This window comes from Pectinophora gossypiella, unplaced genomic scaffold, assembly GCF_024362695.1.
Source record: "Pectinophora gossypiella unplaced genomic scaffold, ilPecGoss1.1 Pgos_43, whole genome shotgun sequence".
Taxonomy (NCBI): Eukaryota; Metazoa; Arthropoda; class Insecta; order Lepidoptera; family Gelechiidae; genus Pectinophora; species Pectinophora gossypiella.
Window position 1 is genome coordinate 7273 of NW_026063253.1, and position 27834 is coordinate 35106.

The window sequence follows — 27834 nt, forward strand, 5'->3', positions numbered from 1 at the left end:
GCAACACTAGCGACAACAATTTGCAATTACGGGTGCGTCCACGCACAAGAATTTGAGCAAAAATAATACTGAAACCGAAATTTGCTGATAACTAGCCGAAGATTTCCACATTGCGTGCGCAGGAGTCGCTGACACGATCGAAACTCTCACTGCATGAATTGTTCAACCAACATGATGCCAATGAACTTGACTAATGGCATAATAGGATTAACTGAAATATTCTGTATTGAAACACGTAATGTGGTGACAAGAATGTCCGAGAAAAATTGCCGTGTAAATTGTATTGTAAGTTTAGAAATACGAAAATATTTGACGTTAGTTTATAAATAACAATTTGTTTTATTTCTGTTAAACACCAAAATGCCTGTTAATTTATGCCCATAATCAAAATGTGATACGGCTAACCAGCTGTCACGTTGGTCGTAGGCGTGGGTACTTAGTTTATATAGCGATGGATGTACCTCTCACTACTTACAAATTAGGGAATTGGGATATAGTCGTGGGCTTATTTTAAGTTTCATCATCATCAGTCCATTAACGTCCCCACTGCTGGGGCACGGGCCTTCCCTATGGATGGATAGGGAGATCAAGCCTTAAACCATCACGGGCGCCCAGTGCGGATTGATGGTTATTAACGACTGCTAATGCAGCCGGGACCAACGGCTTAACGTGCCCTCCGAAGCACGGAGGAGCTCGAGATGAAAACTTTTTTTTTGTGGTCACCCATCCTATGACCGGCCTTTGCGAAAGTTGCTTTACTTCAACAATCGCAGACCGAGCGCGTTAACCGCTGCGCCACCGAGCTCCTCATTTTAAGTTTATCAAAATATAAATGTAGCTAGACGCAAACTCATTAAGGGAAAATCCTTATTTTAAAAGTAGGTATCTGAAGACGATCCAACGACGTGCCTAAAGAAGTAGATTTAATGTGGACTTCAAACGTTATTTTTAGTACTTATAGTTTTCCTTTTATTCCATATTGGTATATAATGTGTAGTAAGTATATAAGTGATATCATAACGCCGCTGCGACGGTAGTTAGTCTTTCTCTAATAAAACAGTGGCCCCGATTCCTGCAGACACCTCCTTATTTTACTTTGAGTAGGACATTTGACCGCTTTTTTGATGACGTCACAGGACAGTATTTCCATACAAACTTCAAAGAAAACTTTCGTTTTGACGTTTCGTAAATAAGTAGTTTATTTGACTAGGTTGTCAAGTAGCCAATCCAATGATATAAAAGAACAAATAGCTACCTATCTAAAGCAACTTTTTTATGCAACGAATGAGCATTGCGATCGGTAATTTACCTCAGTAATTTAGATTCGATATGATACAAGATTATCTACAAGCTTCATATTATTACTTACTTAACTGGCTTACTCTCACTGAGAATAACATATCTACCTAAGTATTAAGTACCATGCTATTGCTGGTTTAATCTATTGATTGTACACGATAAACCAACGTCAAGTTACGATTGAAAAAGTTGGAAAAAAGTCTTGCATATTAACGAAAAGTTAAAACATAAAAAATATATATTTATAAGCAGAATATTTGAAAGATTCATGCATGCTTAGGTAGAGTAAATAAAATATTACGCTCGCGTAATAATAGTCAGATCACATCAGCTTGCCTCGTTCGGGTACATATTGTATCCTACGACTTGTGATTCTATCTACCCCAATATGACTGACGGTGTTTAATGTACGTCACAATGAAAAAAAACAAATCACTAGACTTAACGCAGAGCGTCTAAGATGAACTTATTAGAAAGTTGAATTACCAATTACCGCGTCTGATACGCGAGTCATAATAAATGGTTGATAATAACAACAAGTGTGTATATTGATTCAAATTGCTACGACGAACACTCATAGTCCACTACTCACTCGCCGGCCAGTGGTCACTCAGTATAGTGGGGGTTGATAAAACTCACGTTGTGACCTATTTCGACTCTCACAACGCGCGCCGCTCGCCACTCTATCGATGGCCGCTAAGAAAAGCGCGGGAAACGCATTGAGAAAATAAAAATCAATTTTCGAATTTTATTTCTTAATTTATTTTTTTAGAAATAGTCTTTTACATTTTTAATTTATTATTTTTAATTTTACGAGTGGTAAATGATGTGATTGAACTGTGTCGTGTTGGATTGTAACCGCAAGTGGTGTTTTACTGTTTGATCAAGGAGTGTTGGTGATCAGTTTCGAAGATGATGAAGGTGAGTTTTTACTATTGTTTTTATTGAAAGTTTTGACAAACGTCACATTAACGTGGAAAACCTAATTATTCGATTTAATCTGTATGTTTTCATGGGTATTAAATACAGACAATTTTTAGACCCGGTGAGAACCCTCAGCGCTCCCCATTTGTCCAGCCAAGTAGTTAATGCCATTTGCGGCAAATCTACAATAAGTCATGCCAAAAAAATACAGACATAGTTTTGAAGCAATAATAAAATAAACGTATTATTATTAAAGATTAGTTACCTACTGAAAAAGTTAATTTTGCTAAAAAACGAATAATTTACTGAAGAGCAACTTTGACAATAGCGTTTCTTTACCACACGCAAACTAATAACTCAGAAAGCGATTCATCATGAAACCATTAGAATTCCAGTACCTAGTTACTAGTTAATTAATCAGAGTATAAAATGAACATTTCCAACTTAGCTGTCAGGTAAACGCTTTTCGTTATCATGTATATTAAATAGAACCAGTAAGTAAAGCTCGTTACAGCTTTAGATAAATTCTTAGTAATCTGTAGTGCTGAGTATTAGAAACGGGTAAATATTATTGTAAGTAGAGAAATTGTATCTGCATAGTTGGACCTGTCCTGCTGGTTCCAAGGCCGTTCAGTGGCCCCTTGTTTATCTAGAAGACATAAAGAACTGTCTTATTTCATACAAAGACATAGAAAATTAAAGCAAAGTGGGACTTTTTGTTTTAAGACGTATGTTAGACCCTTGGTCAGATGGTTGTAAGAGATATCCCAATCTAGAAAATACAAGATCTACAGTAACACAGTTGATAAGTACTAAGATAGCTATGATTTATTTTTAATATTTTATCAAAATTAAAAACTGAAAAGAAAAACAACATAAAAACCAACAGACTCGATGCGTTACGTTCCTAATATCTATGTTCCAATCTATTCCTAAGCTTTATAGAGTCGTACGGATAGATTAAGTTTCCACTAAAGTGGAGACGAGAAGAGTTAAGAGGAGGCAAGTAGAGACGTGCACAATTGACCAATGAAAATGAACAAGACAGTTCTGTCACTGTCTCCTTCACGGCGTTTGGCCGATTCTTACACAATTGCGGTCGTCTCCTCTCTGCTTTGGCGGAAACGCACCCTTAAGTTTCTAACTAATTTTAAAGAGGTTTTTCGACAATAATGCTGTCAGATGACATTCAACCACGCATGCACGTGTTTTTATCGTATAACAAAAGGCGGTAGCAAACGAAGCGATAGATTAAACATCTATGCATAAAACATCGAACATAAATTTTCACATTTACCTCATTTGCATTCAACGAACATGCAATTATCATTGTTGTGTGCGAAATGATAAAAAGCACTTTTGTGAGGAAATAATGTTTGTGAACGTATTGTAGAAATTGTCTCAAAAAACTGATATGTATTGCAAGTAGGTATCTAGCTTCGCTCTACTCTCGCTTTTCATAATTTTACTCGTGTTTTACAAGCTCTGGTTTATAATTACCATTATGGTAGACGTATAATTAATACACATACGTATAGGTACTTAACATAATTAGTTAGATACATTGTGGCGGACTCAATACCGGCGGACCCATACATTACAAAGACTTATCATAAAAAAGCAATTTAAAAAAGTCTTAAAAATCTGTTTAAATAATTAAAGTAATAAATAATAATAACAGAAACAAAAACCACAATAGATATTACTTAGAGTGCATGAAATTCAATTCAAAATCAAAAATATATTTATTCAGTAGATAACATAGTTACCTACACTTTGAATCGTCAATTTTCACATAACGAACGTCCCATCCGCCTAAAACTACGCGACACCCAATTCTCACACAATATTTTTTTTTGGTCGGCCAAGTAGTTAATGCCATCTGCGGCAAATCTACAATAAGTCATGTTAAAAAAAACACACACACAATAAGCTACTTGACAAACTGGTCAAATGAGATATTTTTTACGAAACGTCAAAACGAAAGTTTTCTTTAGAGTTTGTACGGCAATACAGTCCTGTGACGTCATCAATAAAAGCGAACGTCGTTCTCATTGTTACTTAATTCTTAAATAAAAATCGAAATTAAGCCGTAAAGTAAAATGAGATTGCTTTGTAATGGCTTCTATTTGGATTAGCACTTTATAATTTATCTTTTACCCAGTCAAATAGGTACCCTAATGCAATACAAGTCTAATATTTACTGTTGATCTAGAATAAAAGTGCATAGTAGGTATAGTAGTGGTAGCACGCACTATAGAGAGTGCAGAACCGGTCATTCGAGATTTCACATCGCGTTAATGACAGCCGGGTAAACGAACATGTCATCTGCCTTGGGGGAAATCTACGAATTCCATGTTGGCAATATTGCACATAAGAAATATGTCCTAAGTAGGTATACGTTGGGTAGAGCCCTCAGCGCTTCCTATTTCCACCGAAATAGCGCTCTGTCGTGTTGGTTGTAACATCATTGACGGACCTCATCAACCCTGGCGTCAGGGTTAGTATTGCGCTACAATGGACCTCTTATAGTTCTTTTTTAAACGTATTTTGTATAGAGATGTGCCAAAACTGTGTTAAAATTAAAAAATATATTCGACCTTAAAGGTCAGCAATCACTCCCCTCTAGTATTTAGTTTGAATAGGTAAATTATGTAGTTGTTACATGAGCCATGTAATGTCCAATTAGTCAAATCAGTTACTTTTTACTAAAAGTTAAAACACAAAATTACTATGGAATTTGTATGAAAAAGCGCACCGTGACGTCATAGAAAAACGTGATAAAATGTCGGACTTATTATTGCGTTTTCTTTATTATATGATTCGTAAATAAGTTAAATAGAAAAAGAAAAAGCTTTTCATTAGTTTTAGGTCTGTCTTTATTTAGTAATCAGAATGTCAAAATTGATCTTGAACCTAGTACACGACCCAATGGTAACCCTGACACCAGAGTTGCTGAGATCGGTCACTGATCTGACAACGCACACGTATCATAAACTACAAAACTCCTGGAAGAATTTAAGCTATAGTAACATATTGGCCCCGATTCCGGCAGACACCGCCTAATTTTATTTTAAGTTATATCCGTCATTTTCATATCCGTCGAAAAGGAAAGGGACGGATGATTCACAGCTCTTAATTTTAGGAAGAATGAGTAAATGAATGAATAACCCGGGCGAATCAAAAAGGTAAGTCGCTGGTATGCAATCCGTTTGACGTGCTGTCTACTTAACTGTGTCGGGTTATTGACTGATGTAAAATTTTTAGACGGTTGGTTTAGATTTGTGCTTAAAATTGACGTGTGTTCCATAAATTTTATGCTTGTCGATTACCCGTCCCTTTCCTTTTCGGCGGAGAAGAAAATGACAGATATAACTAAAAATAAAATTAGATGGTATTTACAGGAATTAGCACCATTATACATCAATGAATAGAGTCGAAAGATTTCCAGTGACGTTTACAAACTCGTAGGTAATGATTCATTAAGTTTTGACAGAAATTCATACATAAACAGCTGTACCCAAAAATATTTTTCGTTCGTCTCGTGTTTATATTACACTCACCATTATTATTAAGAACACGGACATTATGTAAATAATTTTCCGGCAACATAATGCATATCCGAAACTCATTCATTTCTTGTTTTGTATACAAAGAATGCCAAACTAAGTGAGTAGGCAAACAATGTGCACACACAAATAGTTGTTGTAAACTATAAATGTTTATGTTTACTCATTGGTCGTCTCAGTAATGAATGGGTAGTTTTTTTATTAATTTGTTTACAATTTTGTTTTACTCATCAAAAATTCATCATCAGTTCTTTGGGTTTAAAGTTTATGGTACGGAACAGGGGGGTTAAAATGGCCACATCGAAGCCATTCATCTAAGAAAACAATATTGCTATTTGACATTTGTTTGCATAGCGCTTACTATTATATTATGTGCAAATGTCAAATTACATGTCAAATTATCATACTATATTTACACATATATGTAGGTAGAGATATAACAACAGAATATATGCGAAAGTTACTAAATACCAGATGGTACATACCTACCACATAGATACCAAAGACCAAACACATTTTCTAAAAAATAATTGTTATAAGTAGTAGGTACTTAGTGCTGATTAAAAGGAACCCGGATTTCAAAATAAATAGGCATATAATGTACTTACTTTCCTAATTACCTCAACCTCAACGAAATATCAAGTTATTTTCACGTTTCATAAAACTGACGAATAGTAGAGAAAAAAATGTTTTAATGTGTAGGCGATTTTCTCTAGCGGACTACTGGCCAATTAGACTGAAGAACACCGTTAACGTTCTGCTTTATTTACTGCAATCATGTACTGGGAATGGCCAGCATAATACGCCGACAATTTATATGCGAGTATTTGAGCAATCTGCATAACATTTTATGACAAAATTGCTTCCTAGATCCTGGACAAACAGCAAGCAAAAACTATGTCACTATCTCTATTAAATTAAAGCATAAGAAACTTTTTTGATTTTAGTAAGTAATATTTTTATACCTAATACTGGCCCTTTTTCACCAAAACATTATTAAAAACGCCTTTTGTATTTTTTTCGTTTTTGTCTTCCTTTCGCTTTAATGGCTACTTATTTGAATATTTTTTTTTGCAATGACCCGGCCAGTACCTACCCAAAAGCAAATTAAAAAGTTTATTATCGAAAGAGATTTTAAACTTATATAAAAGAGATAGACGTAAACACACAAAATTATAAGTAAAAGTATGATATTTGAAACTTTTTTAATTACTTTATTTTTAATATTGGCCATTTTCTACGAAAATATTTAAAAAATGCCTTTAGGTTATTTTTTCTTTTTATTTTCTTTCCCTGTAAAAGGTTTGTTCAAGGCCGTGTTTTTACAAATAACGGCCGGTATGTAAAAAGTTTGTTTATTATTTTTATTGTTAGAGGTTTTTTGGAATCAATTAGTTTTATTATTTAATTTTTAATCTATAGCAGAGGAATATTGGCGATTTTAAATTTTTCTTCCTCTAAAATTATTTACCTAGATAGCTGATTCTATTGCTTGGTATTCGGTATATTTCCTCATTGTGTAATTAATTATGTTTTAATCCGTAAACATACCGAGTGATTTTAAACTGTTCTGTAGATGTAGCGCTATTGTGTTCACCTATGTTTTTGTCTATGAAGTTTTTTGTGTTTCTTTTACTGTGTTCTGTGGTGGATCGTCGCAATGTTTGAGGAATGTTTGACAAATGACGTTCGTATAAGTTTTATGAAATTATAAATGATTAATAAATTATAAGATTAATGATTATCTAAATGATAAAAATGCCTGGTATTAAATGTGTTTCTCTAGTTATTAAATAACTTGTAATGTATGCCTACATTGATTTAAAATATCTGTTGCTGTTGCAGTTTCTTGTCATTTCTTCTCCTCAACTTGCGCTCCTCACTTTGCGAAATGACGTAGATTCAAAAATGTTAAATTGACCTTCAATAAGTTTATCCATGATAATTACGTTGAATAAATAATTCTTATTCTGATAATGCATCCCAGGAATGGATTATCGGTTCGCTGACGTGTCGGTCATGAAACTGCGCTAGCGCATTCGGTTTCGCCCGCACCCACCCGTGACGGACGTATAGGAGACATTCAAGTTGCGCACGCTCGGAATAATGTGCTATTGATGAACATTTTAATAAGTTAAAAGTGAAATGCGCTTCATGATATGGTTAGAAATGGCTGATTACATACGTACCAATACAAGTTTTTAAATGTTTGTAATATCATAATATATTAGAAGTAGGAACATTTTCATAAGATAAATATAATGAGAGTTCGTAGTTTGCGCATGATGGGTGGACCGGTGGCTTTGTCGCTCGAGACATATCTATAGACAGGATACACAAGCCACGCTCTTAACTTGTGTATATCTGGCAATATGTTGAAAAAGGATGTGTTGTAATTGTAATATTTGTGGTGTAGATGGTATATCCATTTGTATTTTGACTTGCAAGGTTGTGGTGAAAGAATTTGCCAACCGTGTGATGTTTTCGCGGGTTAGGTGTGTCGAATGTCAAAAAAGATTATTCGTTAAGTATATAGGTACACCTACTTATGTATTGCATTCCTCTACAATGAGATGTTGGTAATTATACCTATTGTTCATACACACATATTTATGAGGTTACAATTTGCAGACACTTTTGACACGAAGTCCTATGTTGAATCACTTAGTGACATGACTTCTTATTATGTGGGTTGTGAGGTGGAATACCAACCTCATCAACCCTGGTGTCATGACAGTGGGTTATGACTGAGCCGCTAAAGACCCCTGACATGGCTCAAGTAACGACTAAGTACATACATCAGTAAGTAGTAGCCGGGACCAACGGCTTAACGTGGCTGGCCCACCGCACGTCTGGATCACGGAGGCCGTTAGTGACACTTGATCAGTCCACATCATCATCATCAGCCGTACGACGCCCACTGCTGGGCATAGGCCTCCCCCAAGGATCTCCACGACAATCGGTCCTGCGCTGCCCGCATCCAGCGGCTTCCCGCGACCTTCACCAGATCGTCGGTCCACCTTGTAGCGGGCCTACCCACTGAGCGTCGTCCGACACGTGGTCGCCATTCTAGAACTTTTCCGCCCCATGCGCAGGCATGCGCAGGCGCGATCAGTCCATATAGTATCCATCAAATCAAATCAAATACACTTTATTGCACAGGACCTTAATTTTAACAATACATGACATATGGATACAGTAAATTTAGGCGGCCTTATTGCTCCACCATGTTAGACACAAATCCTTTCCTACTGAAATGATCGCTTCGTCGATCCTTAGCTCCCCATTTGTCCGGCCAAGTAGTTAATGCCATTTACGGCAAATTACCTACATCAAGTCAAAAAAGCTTCGTGCAATGAGTATACAAAGTTCAGTCCATTATATTTACTTAACCCTCATAAACGGCTTCCGTGGTCCAGTGGGTGAGCGTTGTGCTCACGGTTCGAAGGTCCCGGGTTCGAATCCCAGTGGGGACAAATCACAAAAATCACTTAGTGATCCCTAGTTTGGTTAGGACATTACAGGCTGATCACCTGATTGTCCAAAAGTAAGATGATCTGTGCTTCGGAAGGCACGTTAAGCCGTTAGTCCCGGTTACTACTTACTGATGTAAGTACGTAGTCGTTACATGTGTCATGTCAGGGGCCTATGACGGCTCAGTAATAACATTGACACCAGGGTTGATGTGGTTGGTAATCCACCTTACAACCCACACGATAGAAGAAACCTCATAGAGAAACGGACCTCCGCAGGCAACCCACCATTTGAATATATTACCAACCACAACATTATTATGTTGGTACCTACTTTGAAAATACCACTCCAATTCTAATAATACCAATCACACCGCCATGTTAATGTTATGGGAACATTTACTGAGAACTGTTTTCACGTTTTGCTACCGATACTGGTTGACGTTTGAACACGCCTAGAAGACAACGTTACATTTATGGAATTCTACATTCTAGTACCAACTTGACCTGTTTGAGTGTGCATTTAATTTCTTATCAATGTACTCGCACTTGGTACGGACCACCTTGGTTTAGTCTACGATGAAATTATGACGATATTCGAATTAAATATTGATTTATTATGGTGCACACTTGCACAGTCATGAGCAATATTATGTACCCACTTTAGAACCCTGTCGCACTATCATATATTTGATATTTAATGAGACTTACGGTTTTATTTGTCAAAAAAGTTAATGTGACATGGTGTCAAAGTGTATACATACCTACATATTAATACTCGTGACCGCACACACAAAATAAAATACACTTGAGAAAAGAATACAAGTAATCTAATCTAGCCTACTACATCCCACTGCTGGGCAAAGGCCTCCCCTTCCTCTTTCCATTCTTCGCGGCCCTGTTCGTACCTACTCCGGCCAGTCCCTCCAGTAAGCGTCCAAGTCCACGCCGTTTGAATAGAATATAACTCAAAAACAGGACAATAACATAATTTAAAATTGTCATAAAACAAGTACAAATAAGTAAAACGTATTTTTGTCATAATGATCATAATGCTGTGGTGGACGTCCTGAGATATAAGGGCCTCGCTCAGTACATGTCGCGACGTGAACCACGACGCTGGTGTTATGTAGACCCTGTCTGAAAAGTTCCGGTATGTCTCCCAAATATGGACGCGCAAAACACTGACCATAATAAGTAATAACAGGAACTAAAGTTTACAAATTAACTCTACTTCTTCTTCTATCGTGTGGGTTGTGAGGAGTACCAACCTCATCAACCCTGGTGTCAGGGTTACTATTGAGCCGCCAAAGGCCCCTGACATGGCTCACATAACGATTACTTACTTACATCAGTAAGTAGTAACCGGGACCAACGGCTTAACGTGCCTTCCGAAGCACGGATCATCTTACTTTCGGACAATCTGGTGATCAGCCAGAAATGTCCTAACCAAACTAGGGACCACAAAGTGATTTTTGTGATATGTCCCCACCGGGAATCGAACCCGGGACCTCCGGATCGTGATACCAACGCTCAACCACTGGACCACGGAGGTTGTTATTAACTCTACTAAGAAGTTATCTTATTTTAAATAAATTCGGTTTAAACCTAGAAAGTATGTAGGGCCCAAATAAAGGGCAAGTGGAGTAGCATAAAATGGCTGAAAAAAGCCCGTAGAGAAGTATGTTTGTCCCTGTCTATCTTGTACGAATGGGGTACAAGAAAAAAAAAACCTAGAAAGTAAACCAAGGTAAAAGTGAGTGAAATATGAATTTGCACTCCTAAGTCTATTATGTACATAGGGGTTTCAATAATCAAAATTCGGAGTTTACGTTGGGTACTGGGGCAGAAAATTAAAGATAGGCCTCATAACTAATTTAAGAGCCACGCTCTTGTCGGTGTCGCATTCTCCATGGTACTTTTTAGGGAAGAATAGGGCAGTGGTTTCCCTCTTACCTTCCGCCCCGCAGTGCTCTGTCTGACGCCAGTGTGACGCCAGAGTAGTCTATTTCAAAGCCGTACTAGGACTCCTGTCCTCCACCTCTGAATAGTACTGACAGTTACTGCTGCCCTCTGTCAGGTTCCAGGTTACAGTCCCTGTGACTCGCCTCTTCCGTCCTGCATAGCCGTACCGATGGGTCCCATCTCCGCCTCTGCAACCGTTGAGGTCTTCAACCAAAGGCCCACATAACATACCTATTATACATCAATGTATTTACCTTATTACAAAATATCGATTCTTGGGCACAGATTTTCAGTTTACATAGTAAAACCAAGAACCGATGCAATTTAAAACAGTTTGTTTCCTTGATGGAAATTACCTACCTAATTTGGTCAATTAATAAAATGTGTAATATTTTTTACAGCTACATCTAATCTACCTCACGCTTCTGTCGCTCTCTGACGCGGCGTTCGTCAGTCACATGGGGTTGGTGAACCAGAACCACAACCATAATAGCAACCAGGGCGCCATCAACCGGGTGCGGGCGTCCGCCTTCCGCCCCGGCGTCATGCTGCGGCCCTGGACACATCCGAGACTGGTGCAAGCCGCGTCACATAGAGTGCCCTACGTCATCTATAGGAATCAGCCGCAACGGTAAATTAACAGAATAAGTATTAATATTTTAAAAGTATTTACAACCAACTTTTTTGTAAAAACCACCACATAGGGATTGTGTGTCCTTTCTAATATGATGGGTGACCGTCAAGATGGCGAAACCAACTATCTTGTTTGAATTGCCAAGTAAGCACTTGCCGAAGTACCAACATTTTATGCTTAGTATCACTTCTTGTTGAATTATAGATTTTTTCTTGGTCGTTGCACTGCCAGCAAAATAATCAGTTAGCCTTCCACAATCCCTTCACCGGCTTTAGGAGGAAAATCCAATTCACAAATTACCAACTAAGTCAAATTAGCCATATTGACAATTTACCCTTTTGCGACTTAACCCTAGCTTCATCGTCCACAGGTATGCAGTGAAGCACTACTCCCCGACGCGCGTCTTCACGGGCCCGTGGAAGGCGAGCCGGCCGGGCGCGCCCGTCTCCGCCGAGTACGAGTTCGTGCGCACCGCCTCCGCGCCCACGATCCACACCGACGGTGGTAAAGGTTGACTCGCTAGTGCACTGCACCGCACTTCTGTTCTCGTAATACTTAAGACCTGTGCGTTAAAAAGGCCACGTCGAAGCAACTCATCTACAAAGCGATATTGCTATCTGACATTTGCGCATATAAAAATAAGTGCGCAGTCATATAGCAATCTTGCTTTTTTAGATGAATTGCTTAAATTTGGCCTTTTTAGCCCCTCTGTTTCGCCATTTTCTGATAGCCTATCTAGAATTCTAGTTACAGCTTTTAGTTACTTATCCAGCGGACAATATTCACCTGACTAATTTATGAGGTTGCTGATCGACCTCATAGCGAACAATATCCCTAAGTCTATGGACCTCAACAACTCTGGCGCCCGTGTCACTATTGGACCGCCAGCGCCTGACATAAGTACTTAGTTAAATTACTACTTACTTACTAAATAAATACTAGCCGGGACCAAAGACATGGCGTGCCTTCCGCAGCAAGTATAATATTCGCCTATCACGGGGTTATGGTAGTACAGTCATGAGCAATATCATGTATCCACTTTAGAACCCTGTCGCACTATCATATTTGACATTTAATGAGGCTTACGGTTTAAATTGTCAAAAAAGTTAAAGTGACATGGTTGCAAAGTGTATGTATATTAGTACTCGTGACCGTACACCGCACTTATGTTCTCCTAGTATTTAGTTTTGGAAGGGATGATTGGGTACTTTTCTATCTTTCCGATTGGGTAGTTAGTCTTAAGGTAAATTGTACCAACCTACCAACTAAAAGAACCAACTAGTTGGACAGAATGAATGGAAGCAGAATGTACTTACTGAGGGGTTAAAAAGGCCATATCAAAACAATTCATCTAAAAATAAACCAATATTGTTATTTGACATTTGTTTGCATTGCGCACTTACTTTTTATTATGTACAAATGTCAAATTGAAATATTGCTTTTTTAGATGAATTGCAACTTTGATGTGGCTTTTTTTACCCAACACAAACACGAAAAAAAAAAACACTTTTTCCTATGTAGGTACGTATAAAACCTACAAGTCTGCAGTACAGACACGTAAATCTTTTATAGAGGGTAAATGGTAAATTCCTTTCATTACCTGTCTGTTATCTTGTCACTTGTCGTGTTATCAATAAATATGTTCCACTAGAACTCCTTTGAACTCCTTAGTGCACTGCTGCACAAAGAGCATAAAAACCTTCGTCCACAGTGGTAATAGGACGGTAGAAAGTTTCAAGTTTACTCAAACTCAAAAATATCTATTCACTAGGTAACATAGTTACACTTTGTTTTGTAATTTTTGTCTAACGTCTCATCCGACTAAAAGAACTTAGCCTGTATAGTCGAGCAAAAGTAGCTGTAAGAAAAACCACGGCACAGGGCATTAGACTTTTTTTTTTTAATAACCTACTGGAGCTTTGGGTACATGGTCTTCTTCTATCGTGTGCGTTGCTTTTTATTATTTTTATATAGCTTGATTACCGACCCCATCAATCCTAGTGTCAGGGTTATTAGTGAGCCGCCAAATGCCCCTGACATTCAAAGGTACCAGACCCAGATTAAAATTCCAACTTGAGACTTTCTACTGCCCCCTGTGGACGAAGGCCGCGTGGTTCAGAGCTTTGTCTTGACAGGTGCCATCCACACTATACCAGCGCCCAACCTCAGCCTGTCGGAGAAGCCCATCGTCGTCATGGATGACCACGTCTTCCATCATAACATCGTCACTGAATCTGTGAGTATGAGTTTCGTATTTATTTACAGTTTCGCTCAATGAGCCGTAGTGGCACAGTCGGAAGAACGCATGAATCTTACTTTGAGGTCGCAGGTTCGAATCTCGACACGTCTAAACCAATTTATCATCATCCTTTCCTTATCTCACTCTTCGTGAGGGCGGCACATGATTTTCAAATTTGTTTTCTAAATCATATTTGGATCAAAAGTGGATTGACTGTGTTCTTCTTAGATCTTCCTTTGTTTTTTGTAAACAGACTATCATTACCCATTTTCTTCTATTTCAGCCGAAAATATACGAGGTGACAGAAAAATACCTAGACCACTTTTCGAATTCAGTCCCAGCTAGAATAGAAAAGCCTATAGGATTCTCCAAAGCCACAGTATGTATTTCTTTGCACTTTATGTAGGTCCACTATAAACCTATTAGTAAGGGCTTGAATCCTTCTAATAATCGTACCTATCATTAACTCTGCGGCACTCATTCTGAACTGTTTCCTAAATGATATATCTACATATCTACTGTAAAAATGTATCAGTTTTGCATCAAAGTTCAAATGCAAGAAAGAAACCCCAAGCTAATCTGAAAGCTATGATACTCGATGTTTTAGTTAGCCGTCTTATTTGGTCATAATACGAGACTCGATATAACAAACGATATCTTTTCCAGTCGTTCACAGCACCAGAACTACATTCACTAGTCAAGAACGGACTGCAACTGAGTTCAGACTTGGGACTCTCATCGATAGCGTTGCCATCATCACTGCAACAACAGATACACCATCACATTCAACAACAAGCCGCAGCGAGCCAACAAAATCGCCTGCAACAGCAACAACAACAAAATAACTTATTCCAACAGCAACAACAACAAATCCATCAAAATCAACATGCTCAGCATCAACAGAACTTTATACCCCATGGGATAGTTCCTCAGCAGTTCTCTTTACAGGTAGGTTATCATAACATTCTAGAACTCTTAAGACCTGAAATGAATATTGTTTAATTCAGTATTTTATAGCATTGCAAATGTTCTTAGCAAAATTTTACGTTTCAGAATTTACACAATATCCAGAATAATCAAGAAATCGTACAAGCGGTGCCAGAAGGGTTGGTGATATCGCCGAATGCGTTGTACCAGCCAGACCCCGCCTTCTTGGAGAAGCTTCAGAATCAACTGCTACAACGGTTCCCTGGCGTCGAGTTCGTGCCTTACCCGGCCGATTTACAACCCGTCCAGTCTCAATCCATCCAATCACAAGTACCTGCCATACATCTTCAGCAAGTGCCACAAACACAACAACCACAACAACCGCAATCTGTGCAACCACTACAACAGCACCCGCAGTCATCACCCCTGTTCTTACTCCAGAACGAACAAATCGTCAAACAAGATCCACCCACCTTCGGTCTAGCCGAAAATCAAAACCACAAGAACGTATTCCTAAGAGAAACCCACGAAGGCAATGTAGTGACGTTAGTCCCGCAAATAGTCGTAACTAACGCCACTGAACACGAGTTCGAAGTGACTTCTGCTTCAATGCCGCAAAACGTCACATTAGAACTTGTGCAAGCCGAATCGAAACCAGAAGCGACCACTGTAAAATACATTATAGAAACGACTACTGAAGAACAGAAAACGACTCCAGTTTTTTACACAGTCAGTCAGAGTACTCAAACTCCTAGCGACGATGCTACATCTGGTCAGAACATTGCCAACGCTCAGGTTGTCCAAAGTACAGGTAATGTTGTGACCGACAGTTTTTATTCCGGTGTTAATGACATCCGAGCTGCAGCTGCTCTAGCACAAGTAGAAAAACCAGAAGAATCTACTATTGCACAGGAAAATATTACAACTACTCTCCTTCCTGTTCCATCCTCAACCATCAAAGCTGATCTGAAACAATATTTTGTTCAGCAGTCGGAAACAGCTAAAGAAAATAAAACGACTGAAATAAAACCTCTTCTTGGCGTCCCATTCGCAAAAGCACCAAACTCTGTCGCATATACTTTAGTGCGGTCCGACGATAAGGAGACAAAAGTTGCAAAAGATGGATCAGTGTACGCTGGTCAGTTAGTAGAAGCCAGTGTAAGCGAAGATTCGGACTTTAATAAAGAGAAAGCTCACTTACTAAACAGACGAGCGCCTCTAAGGCTAGTAGCCGTGACTCGGAACAAGGAAACCACTACTACACCGGCCGCTCCTCAAAAAGTAACTATAGTGAAAGCTAGGATTCCACCAAAAAGTAAACTGACTTTTGATGACAAAACTGGAGAACCTGTATTAAGAATATACGCAAGTTACGTCGACAATTCAGCGCAGGTAAATGGAATGAATGGCACTCTATCTACTGGACACTTTTCGGATCTTCAGGGGGCTTCAAGTCAATCTATATCTTCATCTATAAACTTGTCTTCAGCGTCTTCCGACTTTGCAACAACGCCTAAAGTTCTTCTTATGACAACTAAATCATCATTTTCAAATTCTAACACTCCTCAGTTTACTTCTATCATAGCAACCTCATCCAAGTCTTCCAACTCTGTTAATTTTCGATCTAAATCTAATAATGGTACTACATCCTGCAAACCACCATCTATAGCTGATCTTTCTTCTACTACAATTTCATGTAACATAATCGAGTGATCTGTATTAATAGGGTCTGTGGAACTCGTATATTTCTTCTAAATCTTGCCTAAGTTATTGATATATCAATGAATTTCGAAAATACTTCTTGCAGAAAGAAGCAACAGCCTCAAAGCTAGCGAATATCAAGCACACTAAGGAAGTAGTCACTCGACAACAGGACACTGCAGATAAGTGGAGACGGCCCACTGTGAACGCATTAGCCAAACCCCACGGGTTTGAGCCAACACAAGTAACTCAGTTTGGGCTTAAACTTAGATCTAGAAGTGACAGTTTTTCGCCACTCTTCGATGATTATATGGTATAGATATGGGAAATATGTTGGATTACCGTATACGATTAATAAGTAAAGGTAAACGAAGCAATTGTGTCCATGTCTGAGGAGTGAGATAGCTTCAAATCTGCTTACTGACTTGTGTTATTCGAGAATAACATTTTCTATAACGTCGTAAGGCCGAGATTTCCAGATACAATAGTAAAACAATGGGGCTTGGATTTTAAAAGGACATTCGGTCTTGCGACTATAATTTCTACATTGGTTTACGAAACACACCGAGGTCATGACACAATTGTATTATGTACAGATATTTATAATGAACAATTTCTAACACCAGTAGGTATTATGGGAATTGAATTGTATATGATTCATGTACATTATATTGTATTACGATGTTTTAGGAATCTTTTTTGAGATTGCAGAAGACTATAAAACCAGGATAATATTAAAATTCATTTGTTAGATTTACAAGCAAAATATTGGATAATCATTCATTCGAATTTCATTAACTGTTACATAGCACGGCAATATTCTTATACATTCAATTTTAGTGTAAATAAATGCAATAGAAATAAGTTACCCTTAAGAGTTGTTAGTGCATTTAGAATTTTATTTATTAACATTGTTATTAAAGCCAAAATTATTATTTAAATATAGAGTAAAACAATTAAGTGTTATTGAATCCATTTATTTTGATTAACCACTATGCAAATTTACAAATTTATGAAATTTATGAAAATCACTTTTCATTATTCAACGGCGGATAGACCGCGTATTTTTGTGCGACACTTCATACGAGTAATATAAAACATTACGTCACCAACGACCACAGTTGTTCGTACAACTAGAAAACACAACAATTTCGTATAAAACATTATCCATAATAAGTATGCATGTTAAAAAGAAAACTGTACAAAGTTATTATTATCATTTAGTTTTCCTTTAGTAATCATTTTATCTAATCTATATTTACCACCGATCCACTAAGGTAAAACATTCATGCAGATTATATTATGCCTAATTGAATAAAAACTATATTGCACTTTAATAAAGACTTAAGAGTACCTTGTTTTCCTAGATCTCTAAGATAACTATCAAGAGGGCAATTTTCACAGAAAAGACTTATCTTGCGTTGTGTATATCTATGGCTATAGATTATGTTAGGTGTTTGGTCAATACCAACTTTCCTGAATAGGAAACTTCAACATTTAACTTCATCAATAATATTGACACATCAAAACCAATTCACCAGCCATTTAGGAACGCTATTCCGACTATTAAGTAATTATTAAGTTTAACTTATGACGCATCACTCTACCTGGGTACTTACCACAAATAGGGAAACAAATCAGTTACCCTTTTTAAAATTTACCACTAAGATTTGTGGTGATAATTTTACTTATGCTTAGAAGAAGGGCCATTAATCAAGAAAGCGATTTGATTAATGCCCTTTATTAAAGCATTTTATAGCGATATAAAATGCTTTTGTAAGGGCATTAATATAGCCCAGTATCATAGTAATTTGATATCACGTTGTTTCCAGGATTCGTGTCCGGTTAATGACAATAGGCTTGCCCCTATTACATGTGGTGTGTGGACTTAAATGTAGCTGGTAAGGAGTGGGTGTACCATGTACTCTCTGCCTTCCCCTTGTTTTGAAAGTGGTGTGTCAAAGTTAGACCAAAGTAAGTGCATCACCTCAGTGGATAGTTGGCAGGTAGATAGACGACTAGGACTTATTGAGCTTCTCTAGTTGGTCCATGAACCACGGCCGGCCGGCGGCGCGCTTCGTCAGGATGTCGCACCCTGTCTCCGTCACCAGCAGCGTTTGTTCAAACTAGAAAATAAATAAATATTTAAGAATTTGGTTAATATATAACATGAGTACTTTACTTCTATGTGGGACTGGGTGCATATAAAAACATGTTCAGCTGCCTATCTTTTCAGGCATGAAAGTTGAAGTTTTTTTTTATAAAATAGGAAGCAAATGAGCAGATGAATCGCCTGATAGTGAGCAATTACTGTCGCCACACCAGTAGGGATACAAGGACGTTGCGGGCCTTTCAGATGGGATGGGATGGGAGTTGGATTTCTTTGAAGGTTTGAAGGTTGTATTGCTCCAGATATTTTCGGCGACAATTAATTCCACAGTTTAGTTGTAAGTTTCTAGAGAAATACACAGTTTTGGACTGCCAATGACCCATTTTGTGGCTGCTCAATCTTAAACTCAGGGATAAGTAGTGCCATTTGCGACATTTGTCTTAACATGGATATGCCTCCCAAATTTTGAATCTCGAAACACAATATTCGATGAATTATTTTAGTAATTTGTATCTTACATATCCCTTGACCAGGGATACGGGTGAAAACGTCAACAGGTTGCAGAGGGGGAGATGGGCCATCAGTATGGCAATCCAGGATGGAAGGGACAAGTCACAGGGACTGTAACCTGCAACCTGACAGAGGGCAGCAGTAAGTGTCAGTACTATACGGAGGCGGAGGAAAGGTGTCCCAGTACGGCTTTGAGTACTCTGGGCGCTAACCCAGTCGCGTCAGACAGAGTACTGCGGGGCGAAAGGCAAGAGGGAAACCACTGCTCTATTATTTTGTCTAAAAATGTAGCATGGAGAATACTGTACCGAAAAGAGCGTGGTTCTCAAATTAGTGATAATGGTATCTTACGTACATTATAGTACTTCAAAACTTTCACATTTACAATTGTAGGCCTGTACTCATGACATCTCAAAAAGTTTACTTTTATTTATCACATACAAGGTGACATAAAAGGATTGTGATCTCGTTGAGCATTATATGAAAGCAGGTAAAATGGATCTAGCATATAACATAATAAAAAGTTTAAATAGGAAGAAAAAGACAAGAAGTACAGCAATACTAGATGAAGATGGAAAGATTTTGATTGATAATGAGGATATAGCTAACAGATGGAAGAGATACATAGAAGGATTATATCAGGGAGATGGACTAACCGAGGACGATATAGAGGATGAACAAGAGGTGGAAGAGGATGATCGTGGCCCGGACATCTTGAGAGAGGAATTTGATAAAGCTTTAAACAGTTTAAAAAATAAAAAAGCGGCCGGAGACGACAAGTTGTTTATAGAATTGCTAAAATCTGCAAACCCCTTAGTTTTGAACGAAATTTACGAATTAATCAATCTAATGTATACAACTGGCAAAATACCAACAGACTTTCAAGTTAGTAAAACTTTGGCATTACCAAAAAAACCAAATACTTTGAAATGCGAAGAACACCGGACACTGAGCATAATATCACAGGCTTCAAAAATTTTACTTAAAATCATTCAAAACCGACTGAGACCTAAAGCTGAGGGATGTCTGGGAGATGACCAGTATGGGTTCAGGGAAAAGAAAGGTACAAGAGAAGCAATATTAGCTTTAAGACTGATAATTGACAGGAGATTGGATTTAAGCATGGATACCAGCGTGGCTTTTATAGACCTTGAAAAGGCTTTTGACAAGGTAAACTGGAGGAAAATGATGAGGGGGTTGAAGGAAGTAGGAATGGATTATATAGAGACCGAAGGATAATATACGAACTATATAAACACCAGGAAACTGTCGTAGAAATAGGAGAAGTGAAGAGAAAAGCTAGAGTACGGCAAGGTGTAAGACAGGGCTGTTCCTTATCTCCACTAATATTTAACATTTTCATAGAGGGTGCCATGAAGGAAATAGCTAAAATCAGTAACGGAATAACAATAAATGGACAGAATATAATTAGTATCAGATTTGCAGACGATATTGCGGCACTGGCCAGTAATAAAGAAGACCTAGAAACCCTACTTAACACAATGAACACAGTTTTTGAAAAATACGACCTTAAAATTAATATAAGTAAAACCAAAATTCTAACAATTTCCAAAACTCCAAAAATAGACAGCCAAATAATTAAGTTAAATAATATCCCGATTGAAAATGTAAAGAACTTTAAGTATCTAGGCAGCATAATAACGAATGACTCAAGATGTACTTTAGACGTTAAAACCAGAATAGCAATGGCAAAACAAGCTTTCCATAACAAAGGGTGCATATTCAAGGCTAGGATTGCCAAATCTATCAGAAAAAGATGTGTCAAAACCTTCGTATGGAGTATAGCCCTCTATGGATGTGAAACTTGGACACTGACACAGAAGGACAGAGAGAGACTCGAGGCCTTTGAAATGTGGTGTTGGAGGAGGATGGAAAGAATAAGTTGGACAGAAAGGGTTACAAATGAGGAAGTGCTAGTAAGAGTAAGGGAAAAGAGACAAATACTGAGAATTATTGAGGACAGAAGAGGCAAGATGATTGGACACCTAATAAGACACGACGAATTCATTAAAAACATCATAGAAGGAAAGCTAGAAGGAAAGAGAGGAAGGGGAAGACCAAGAAGAGCTTACATGGAACAGATTAAAGAAAAGGTTAACGTCGTGTCTTATAGGGAAGTCAAGGAATTGGCCTTTGATAGACTGGAATGGAAAATGCTACACCTACAAGAGCGTGGCTCTTAAATTGATGATGATGACAAGGTGACAGTATAATAACGTCACATATCTCAATCTCGTGGTCATATCCACATTGACCACAACATTCAGGGTTATTGACCTCAAATAGCACTACCCGATCCCAATCCGTGTATGAAGCAGTATTATGTAATATTATAACTCACTTGAGCGGAGCGTGAGCCGTCGGCGGTGACGGCGGTCCAGTGATCCGGCCACTGCTCGTCCCGCCAGCCGCCCTCATTGATCATCGGCTCGATAGTGAAGCAGTGGCCTGGCTTCATCACTCCCACTGCTTTGTTTTCTGAAAATTTATACAAATTAAAATCAATGTTGACAATTTGTTTTACATTATTAGATCCCTCCCTCATCTACACGTCTACAACATGACAAAGAGAATTAAGATTTAAAAAGTCTCTAGATAGAGACTTAAAGGCAAAAATGCAAAAGGCAGCCTTTTCCTTAATAATTATAATTATTATAAATAGCCTATAGAGGTCTCCCCTCATTCAACTGGAAGCGGTATCCGAGTGTTTCCCTTTTAACAATTCTTTCCTTTATGTTAATTGATGAATGTTAAGTTATAGTAGTTACTCCCAGAGAAAAAAAATATAACAGTTCTACAATAAGTCATGTAAAAAGTTACCTCATCTCACAACTCTATACAAAATCGTAGATGATAAATAAATGATTCATATTTGCATAACAATTTTAAACTTTTAAAAAGACAATCATTATCAGTACTGTTCAGAACCCAACCTATAATCTAAAAGATTGTATGACTCAGTCAATTTTATGTTGCTAAAAAGCAAGGCCTTCAGCTTAATAGGAATTATTATTATGTTTGTCATTTCCATATTTAGGGACTATGGAGTCCCGGACTTTTGGAAGGCGTGCGTGGGGCCGAAGCCAACACGTAGAGGCCCCATAAGACAATTTAGTCTAAATGTGATGTGACACCAACCAGCGATTATCCCTGTATACACTAATTATTAATAGCCCTCAATGTCCCAGTGCAGGGCAAAGGCCTCTCTTCCCTTCCACTCCTCCCTGTCCCCAGCTTATCCATGCCACTGTTTCGAACAGCGGTCTAACTCGTCGCGCCATCGTTTTCGTGGCCTTCCCCGACATCTGACAGCATTTGCTTTTGCAATAGGAATACAACAATAATTGTAATAAATTATTTACACACGTAATTAAATTCTCACTCACACTAATGATCCCTAGTGAGGAAGGCAGAGAGACAAATTATTGAAAGATACTTTTGATACAAAGCCCTGAGATAAGATTGTCATGACTATAGAGAGAATTTGTTTGAAAAATACTTGTACACAACACTTACTGGCATAATGTGGCACATTTGGTGCCGTGTGGAACAGCCTGTGTATTCCATGACCACAGTACGACCGTACCACACTGAACCCGTTAGCTTGCGCGTGTTTCTGAATCACATTCCCAATCTCCCGGTACTTCTCTCCCGGCTTCACTATCTCTATAGCTTTCTGTAAGCACTCATATGTGACCTGCACTAGTTTACGGCTGGATTCCGGAACATTCCCTACGAAGAATGTCTCATTCAAATCGCCATGGAAACCTCGGTGGTAAACAGTGACATCCACATTGCAGACATCACCATCCTGGAAAGTGAAAACATTTGTGCTTAAAATATGTTAACCAATCCAAATCCCCTCCAATTCAAAACACAAACAAAATAAGTGCCTATCTTCTTATTTTCTTAAGCAAAAAAGAATCCCAAGGCAAATTACCTCTAAAGGACGGCTATCAGGTATGCCATGGCAGATGACTTCATTGACGGACGTACAACAGCTATTTGGGAAGTTATGATAGTTGAGCGGGCTCGGGTAGCACTCTCTTTCAATGCAAGCCTCGTGGACCACACGGTCAATCTCATCAGTTGTCACTCCTACACCACAGGCTCTGTAAAATTAAAAAGTTTGTTTTTAATATTATGTTCTGATGTTATTATGCTATAGTATTGCGATGTTAGGAAAAACATGTAAATGCTTCATTTAGCATTTCACTGAAAGAATTTGTTGTACTGAAAGTAGATCGAACGTCAAGGACGAACGCCAATGGCAAATATTGATAATGAGTAAACTTACTTGGCTGCCTCGTCCAGCACCTCCCGACCCAGGCGGCAGGCGACGCGCATGCCCTCGATCTCTTCATCATCTAACACTTTTATCTGACCGGAACCCTTCGCAGCGTTCTCTGAAGCCGGGAAACCGGTCGGATGGTCCGCATAGTCCGGACGACCGATATGAGCCGGCACCGTGCGCTTCGGCCCCGGCGGGTACGGCTTCAACTTCCCCGTAAATGTATACGACGGCCAAGGATTATACTCCACGTTCGATCCATCAGTACTCTCACCCTCTAAAACAAAAATTACACAATCGAAAACAGTCACCGGACACTGAACTTAACCTAAAAATTCGCCTACAACTTACTCGCCAACGAGTGGATAATTTTGTGATTCTTCCACGATTTCTTGAAACAGTCTTGGTTGCAGAAAAACGAGCCCTGTATACCCAGTTTTATACACGTCGGACATTGAAGCTGTGCAACGGATTTGCAACCGGGAGTTTCACACATTCCAATCGCAGCCATTTTTCTTATTTTTTGTTATAAGCCGCGCCAATAAAGAAACGAATCGAAAATGGCGTCTAGTACTTGCAAAGACAGATGGTAGGGTCAGCAATACTAGGGTTTAGTTCCCGGGAAATTTCGAAAAAATAGATATTTTTCAATTTTATTAAAAATATTTTTTAAGCAAGATTAATATTCCGGGATCGAAAACCCATTAGTTTCAAGCTTGTTAAGAGATACATAAGTATGTAGAATACATAGGTGTAAATATAAAACAATGCTTTGAGCGAAACATTATTATTTATTTATCAAAATAGACAAATTAATTTTGAGACGTTGATGGCCTTTCACCGGTTTTAGTAGACGTTGATGTCCCTTCACCGGGGTCATCGTAATCAATCTCTTCAATCCCAGACATCTCACTGTCCCTTTCTTCCGCCGAAGTATCAGTTTCACTTGATGAATCGTCGCTGCTATCCATACCCACTCGTATAATGAAATCATCTATTTCCGTTTCATTCGTAACGTCACGTGTCCAGTACGTTTCTTCTACTCTTTTAATATGGTTGATTTGTTTTTTCCAGTCTTCAGCTGTTATTGATGAGATGGCATCTTTTGTTAGTTGTTCAATTTTGTTTTCATGCTGTTCCACATTTTTGTCAGCAACCCTTTGTTTTAACAAATTCCAGATATGCTCAATCGGGTTCAAATCACAGTTATATGGGGGCAATCTTAGGACTTCGTGTCCGTGTGATTTTAATAATTCATCCACTACATACTTTTTCTCTGGCATTTGTTTCTTTAACTCTGTTAGGAGCTCTGCTTTTGTCCATTCCTCTCTGTAGGTTATATTATGTTCCTTCATAAATTTTTTTACATCATCTTTTCGAGTAGCCGTTGTTGGTGCTTTGTCCAATTGCATCGAATGATACGAAGCATTGTCTAGTACTAGAATACATGATGGAGGCAGATTTGGAATTAATTTTTCATTCAAATATTTTAGAAAATTTTGGCCATCCATTTCGTCGTGGTAGTCACCTGTTTTACATTTCGCTTTAAAAACCAGGCCAGCACCACTCACGAAACCATTTTCACTTCCTGCGTGAACTATTACCCACCTTTGGCCAGGGCTGTCATTTTTTCGAACACCCTTATCCCTCGAACTTTGCCAGCATTTGCTTACTGTATAGTGGGCGTGAATCCATGTTTCATCCATATATATCACAGGTTTTTTATCGGGTCCTAATGCATCATTTTCTCTAATGCGTCGCAAATAGCGGGCTCGCCAAGCTTTAATATTGTCTTTTTCTATAAGAATCGATCTGTTTTGACGGCATTTTTTGAACCGATAGCCAAGTTTATTTTTTAAAATCCGCCTCAAAGTTGTTTTAGATCCTTTAAAATTTAAGTCTTTTTTTGCGGATGCCAATATTTTATTTAACGTGGGTACTTCTTTACGCACATCGTAAATAGAATTAACAATATTTCCGATGGCACAGATATCAAAATTGTCAATGGGGACTCTAGTATTATGTAGACCACGTCTCCCTTTGCTGGGTGTCCGAATTCTTGTCTTCTTCTCCTCAGCAAGTTGACCTTAAAAAACAAAAATAATTCTCAGCATTAATAAAAACATTGAACATTGCAGTTATCATCGGATATTAGCCGTAACATATCGAGAATATCTAAGAAGTACCTATTTATAAGCATATTTTATTCCTTATTTTTATAAAAGAAATAATTTGTATTATACATATAAATCTTATTATAAGATTAAAACTTAATTTTCGTTTCCAAAAGAAAGATTTAGTTCAAAAATGGAATGAAAATATTTCCCATTAGTTGTTTTTTACAGAAGATAGCCTATATGGGCTATGAGCTTTTGCATGCTAAAAGCTAGGCGAAAATAACTTAAAAAGAAAAACAAAGAACTAGCGATAAACTAGAACTCCGCGCCACAAAAGAAGTCCCGTGGATGAGGTCGTTGCACGTCAAAGGCGGCCATCTTGAGACACGAAAAAGAACTCTATTGCAAAGAAATAAGAAAAGTCAAATTTAGTTCCACAATATGCCGCGGGACTTCTTTCGTTTCAATCTAGGCAACATGGTCTTATTTTATGAATTAGGTATGATCTTAGCCTGCTCCACACTAACTGGACGAATTTAAAAAAAAAATAACATCAATCGTGTAATATTGAGGTTATTTTATTATTTCTCGTAAATTATAGATTTCTTCACAAAAACTATTTAATGTCTATACTTGTGTACAAAATCATGCCGCGGGTTACTAATGACATACCCTTGTTAAATACGAAAAATATATTACATACCTTCTTTTTTTATTTTCACAATAGTGCTAACAGATAAACCCGTGGCCATGGCGGCGCGAGCGTTTGCGTATTGAAACGGATGATACCGTTCCAAATTTTTTTCTTCTTGGAAGTATTTGATGACGTTATAAACAATATCACGTGCATCACTTCGAAGAACCTTGCCTCGTTTTCCAGAAGTCGTCATAATGACCACGTATCAACACGGCACTTAAAAGTTGGGTTAGGAATTTGGAAACAAACAGCGTCGTGAGCGTCGTAGCAGCGGAAGAGCAAAACCAGACTGATTCATTTTTTTTTTGTATACGGTACGCCCGTGTGTGAGTAAAGACAGCAATAGCGTGCGAGTGAGAGAGAACGATGAGTGACGCCATTTTCGATTCGTTTCTTTAATGGCGCGGCTTATATGTCAAACCTAAACGTCAAAGTTCTGTACTGCCAACATTCAAACAAGGAATAGTAATGTGCTTACAGAAAAAACAAAATACGGTACCTACCTATCTATCCTTCCGAGAAAACGATAACTGTAATATCCAGTAACTATACCTAACATACAGTGTGATAGCTGATTTTTTTTACATTTCGAAGAAAGCTTCAAATCAGATAAAGTAATTTTATGCAATTGTAGGACAAATTTAATAAAGACATACGAATGTGTGTGTGTGTGTGTGCAGTTTATAAATCATGTTAAAATATAGTGTATTATCTGACTCCGGAATATTGAATAATATTATTAAGAAGTTCCTATAAAAATATCGAGCATAGTTTTATCGATCGCTCTCAACATCACTATTATTTCCAATGCAACCAACACTAGAAATAAAATAATGCGTTCAAAGTATTCTATTATTATAAAAATAAACACTAGTTTTTTAAAATAATTTAAATATAAATCGTATTAGCAGAGTTTCATAGAACAAGAATCCATCTTACCAACTACTTCTACTTCTTCTACATTTTTTTCTGTTTCGTAACATGGTTCTGAGAGACAGGGTTGGCGTAGGACGGCCACCGCATCGCTCATCTTTGTAAACTGCTTTATAATTTTTCAATAATGTTCTGTAAATTAGCAGAACTTCGGTTCAACATTATTATTTAGGTACTTAAGACTTCATAGCAAGTTTATAGAGCATGGCTTATTTTCTCCAAATACTTTGAGTGCCTACCTACCTACAAATAAGATTTTACTTTTGATAGAGCCAATGGTTAGATAAAGTAATGACATGACAGTAATCATACGCCTACGGAAACGGCGGGGGCTCCTTTCTGGCTTCAGGAATAAAAATAAGAAAATTATGACATCCTAAATAATAATTTACTTACTGTAAACCAAAACCCGAAGATTGTAGAG

General features: G+C 38.0%; 3 protein-coding genes across 4 annotated transcripts; 1 reads left to right on the plus strand and 2 right to left on the minus strand.

Moving 5' to 3' along the window:
- The first annotated feature begins 2130 nt into the window (after positions 1 to 2130).
- On the plus strand, positions 2131 to 17654 carry LOC126381287 (uncharacterized). Of its 2 annotated transcripts, XM_050030784.1 has the most exons (8): positions 2131 to 2220; positions 11632 to 11861; positions 12235 to 12374; positions 14000 to 14100; positions 14387 to 14482; positions 14770 to 15051; positions 15157 to 16422; positions 16838 to 17654. In XM_050030784.1, exons 1-8 carry the CDS (start codon positions 2212 to 2214, stop codon positions 17048 to 17050), a joined length of 2337 nt encoding a protein of 778 aa, XP_049886741.1. In that variant the 5' UTR covers positions 2131 to 2211; the 3' UTR covers positions 17051 to 17654. The 2 variants fall into 2 exon arrangements, with proteins under 2 accessions (XP_049886741.1, XP_049886740.1); XM_050030783.1 differs by having other exon boundaries at positions 15157 to 16965.
- A 38-nt stretch (positions 17655 to 17692) lies between these two features.
- Positions 17693 to 24187, minus strand: LOC126381294 (methionine aminopeptidase 1-like). The gene is made up of 6 exons (XM_050030796.1): positions 24015 to 24187; positions 23670 to 23940; positions 23313 to 23484; positions 22889 to 23183; positions 21714 to 21850; positions 17693 to 18857 (listed from the first exon to the last, which is right to left on the minus strand). Exons 1-6 carry the CDS (start codon positions 24172 to 24174, stop codon positions 18750 to 18752), a joined length of 1143 nt encoding a protein of 380 aa, XP_049886753.1. The 5' UTR covers positions 24175 to 24187; the 3' UTR covers positions 17693 to 18749.
- A 247-nt stretch (positions 24188 to 24434) lies between these two features.
- Positions 24435 to 26882, minus strand: LOC126381292 (uncharacterized). Its single transcript, XM_050030793.1, has 2 exons — positions 26484 to 26882; positions 24435 to 25749 (listed from the first exon to the last, which is right to left on the minus strand). The coding sequence occupies exons 1-2, from the start codon at positions 26668 to 26670 to the stop codon at positions 24476 to 24478; spliced, it is 1461 nt and encodes a 486-aa protein (XP_049886750.1). The 5' UTR covers positions 26671 to 26882; the 3' UTR covers positions 24435 to 24475.
- Positions 26883 to 27834: the final 952 nt, after the last annotated feature.

What these genes read in the sequence shown, in the direction of transcription:
- LOC126381287 (XM_050030783.1), top strand. An exon ending in ATAACATCGTCACTGAATCT is followed by an intron (nt 14,101 to 14,386) that starts GTGAGTATGAGT and finishes CTTCTATTTCAG; the next exon opens with CCGAAAATATACGAGGTGAC. An exon ending in CTCAGCAGTTCTCTTTACAG is followed by an intron (nt 15,052 to 15,156) that starts GTAGGTTATCAT and finishes TTTACGTTTCAG; the next exon opens with AATTTACACAATATCCAGAA.
- LOC126381294 (XM_050030796.1), bottom strand. Translation starts at nt 24,174, where the DNA reads ATGGCTGCGATTGGAATGTGTGAAACTCCCGGTTGCAAATCCGTTGCA. An exon ending in AATTATCCACTCGTTGGCGA is followed by an intron (nt 23,941 to 24,014) that starts GTAAGTTGTAGG and finishes TTTTTGTTTTAG; the next exon opens with AGGGTGAGAGTACTGATGGA. An exon ending in CTGATAGCCGTCCTTTAGAG is followed by an intron (nt 23,184 to 23,312) that starts GTAATTTGCCTT and finishes TTCACTTTCCAG; the next exon opens with GATGGTGATGTCTGCAATGT.
- LOC126381292 (XM_050030793.1), bottom strand. Translation starts at nt 26,670, where the DNA reads ATGACGACTTCTGGAAAACGAGGCAAGGTTCTTCGAAGTGATGCACGT. An exon ending in TGTGAAAATAAAAAAAGAAG is followed by an intron (nt 25,750 to 26,483) that starts GTATGTAATATA and finishes TTGTTTTTTAAG; the next exon opens with GTCAACTTGCTGAGGAGAAG.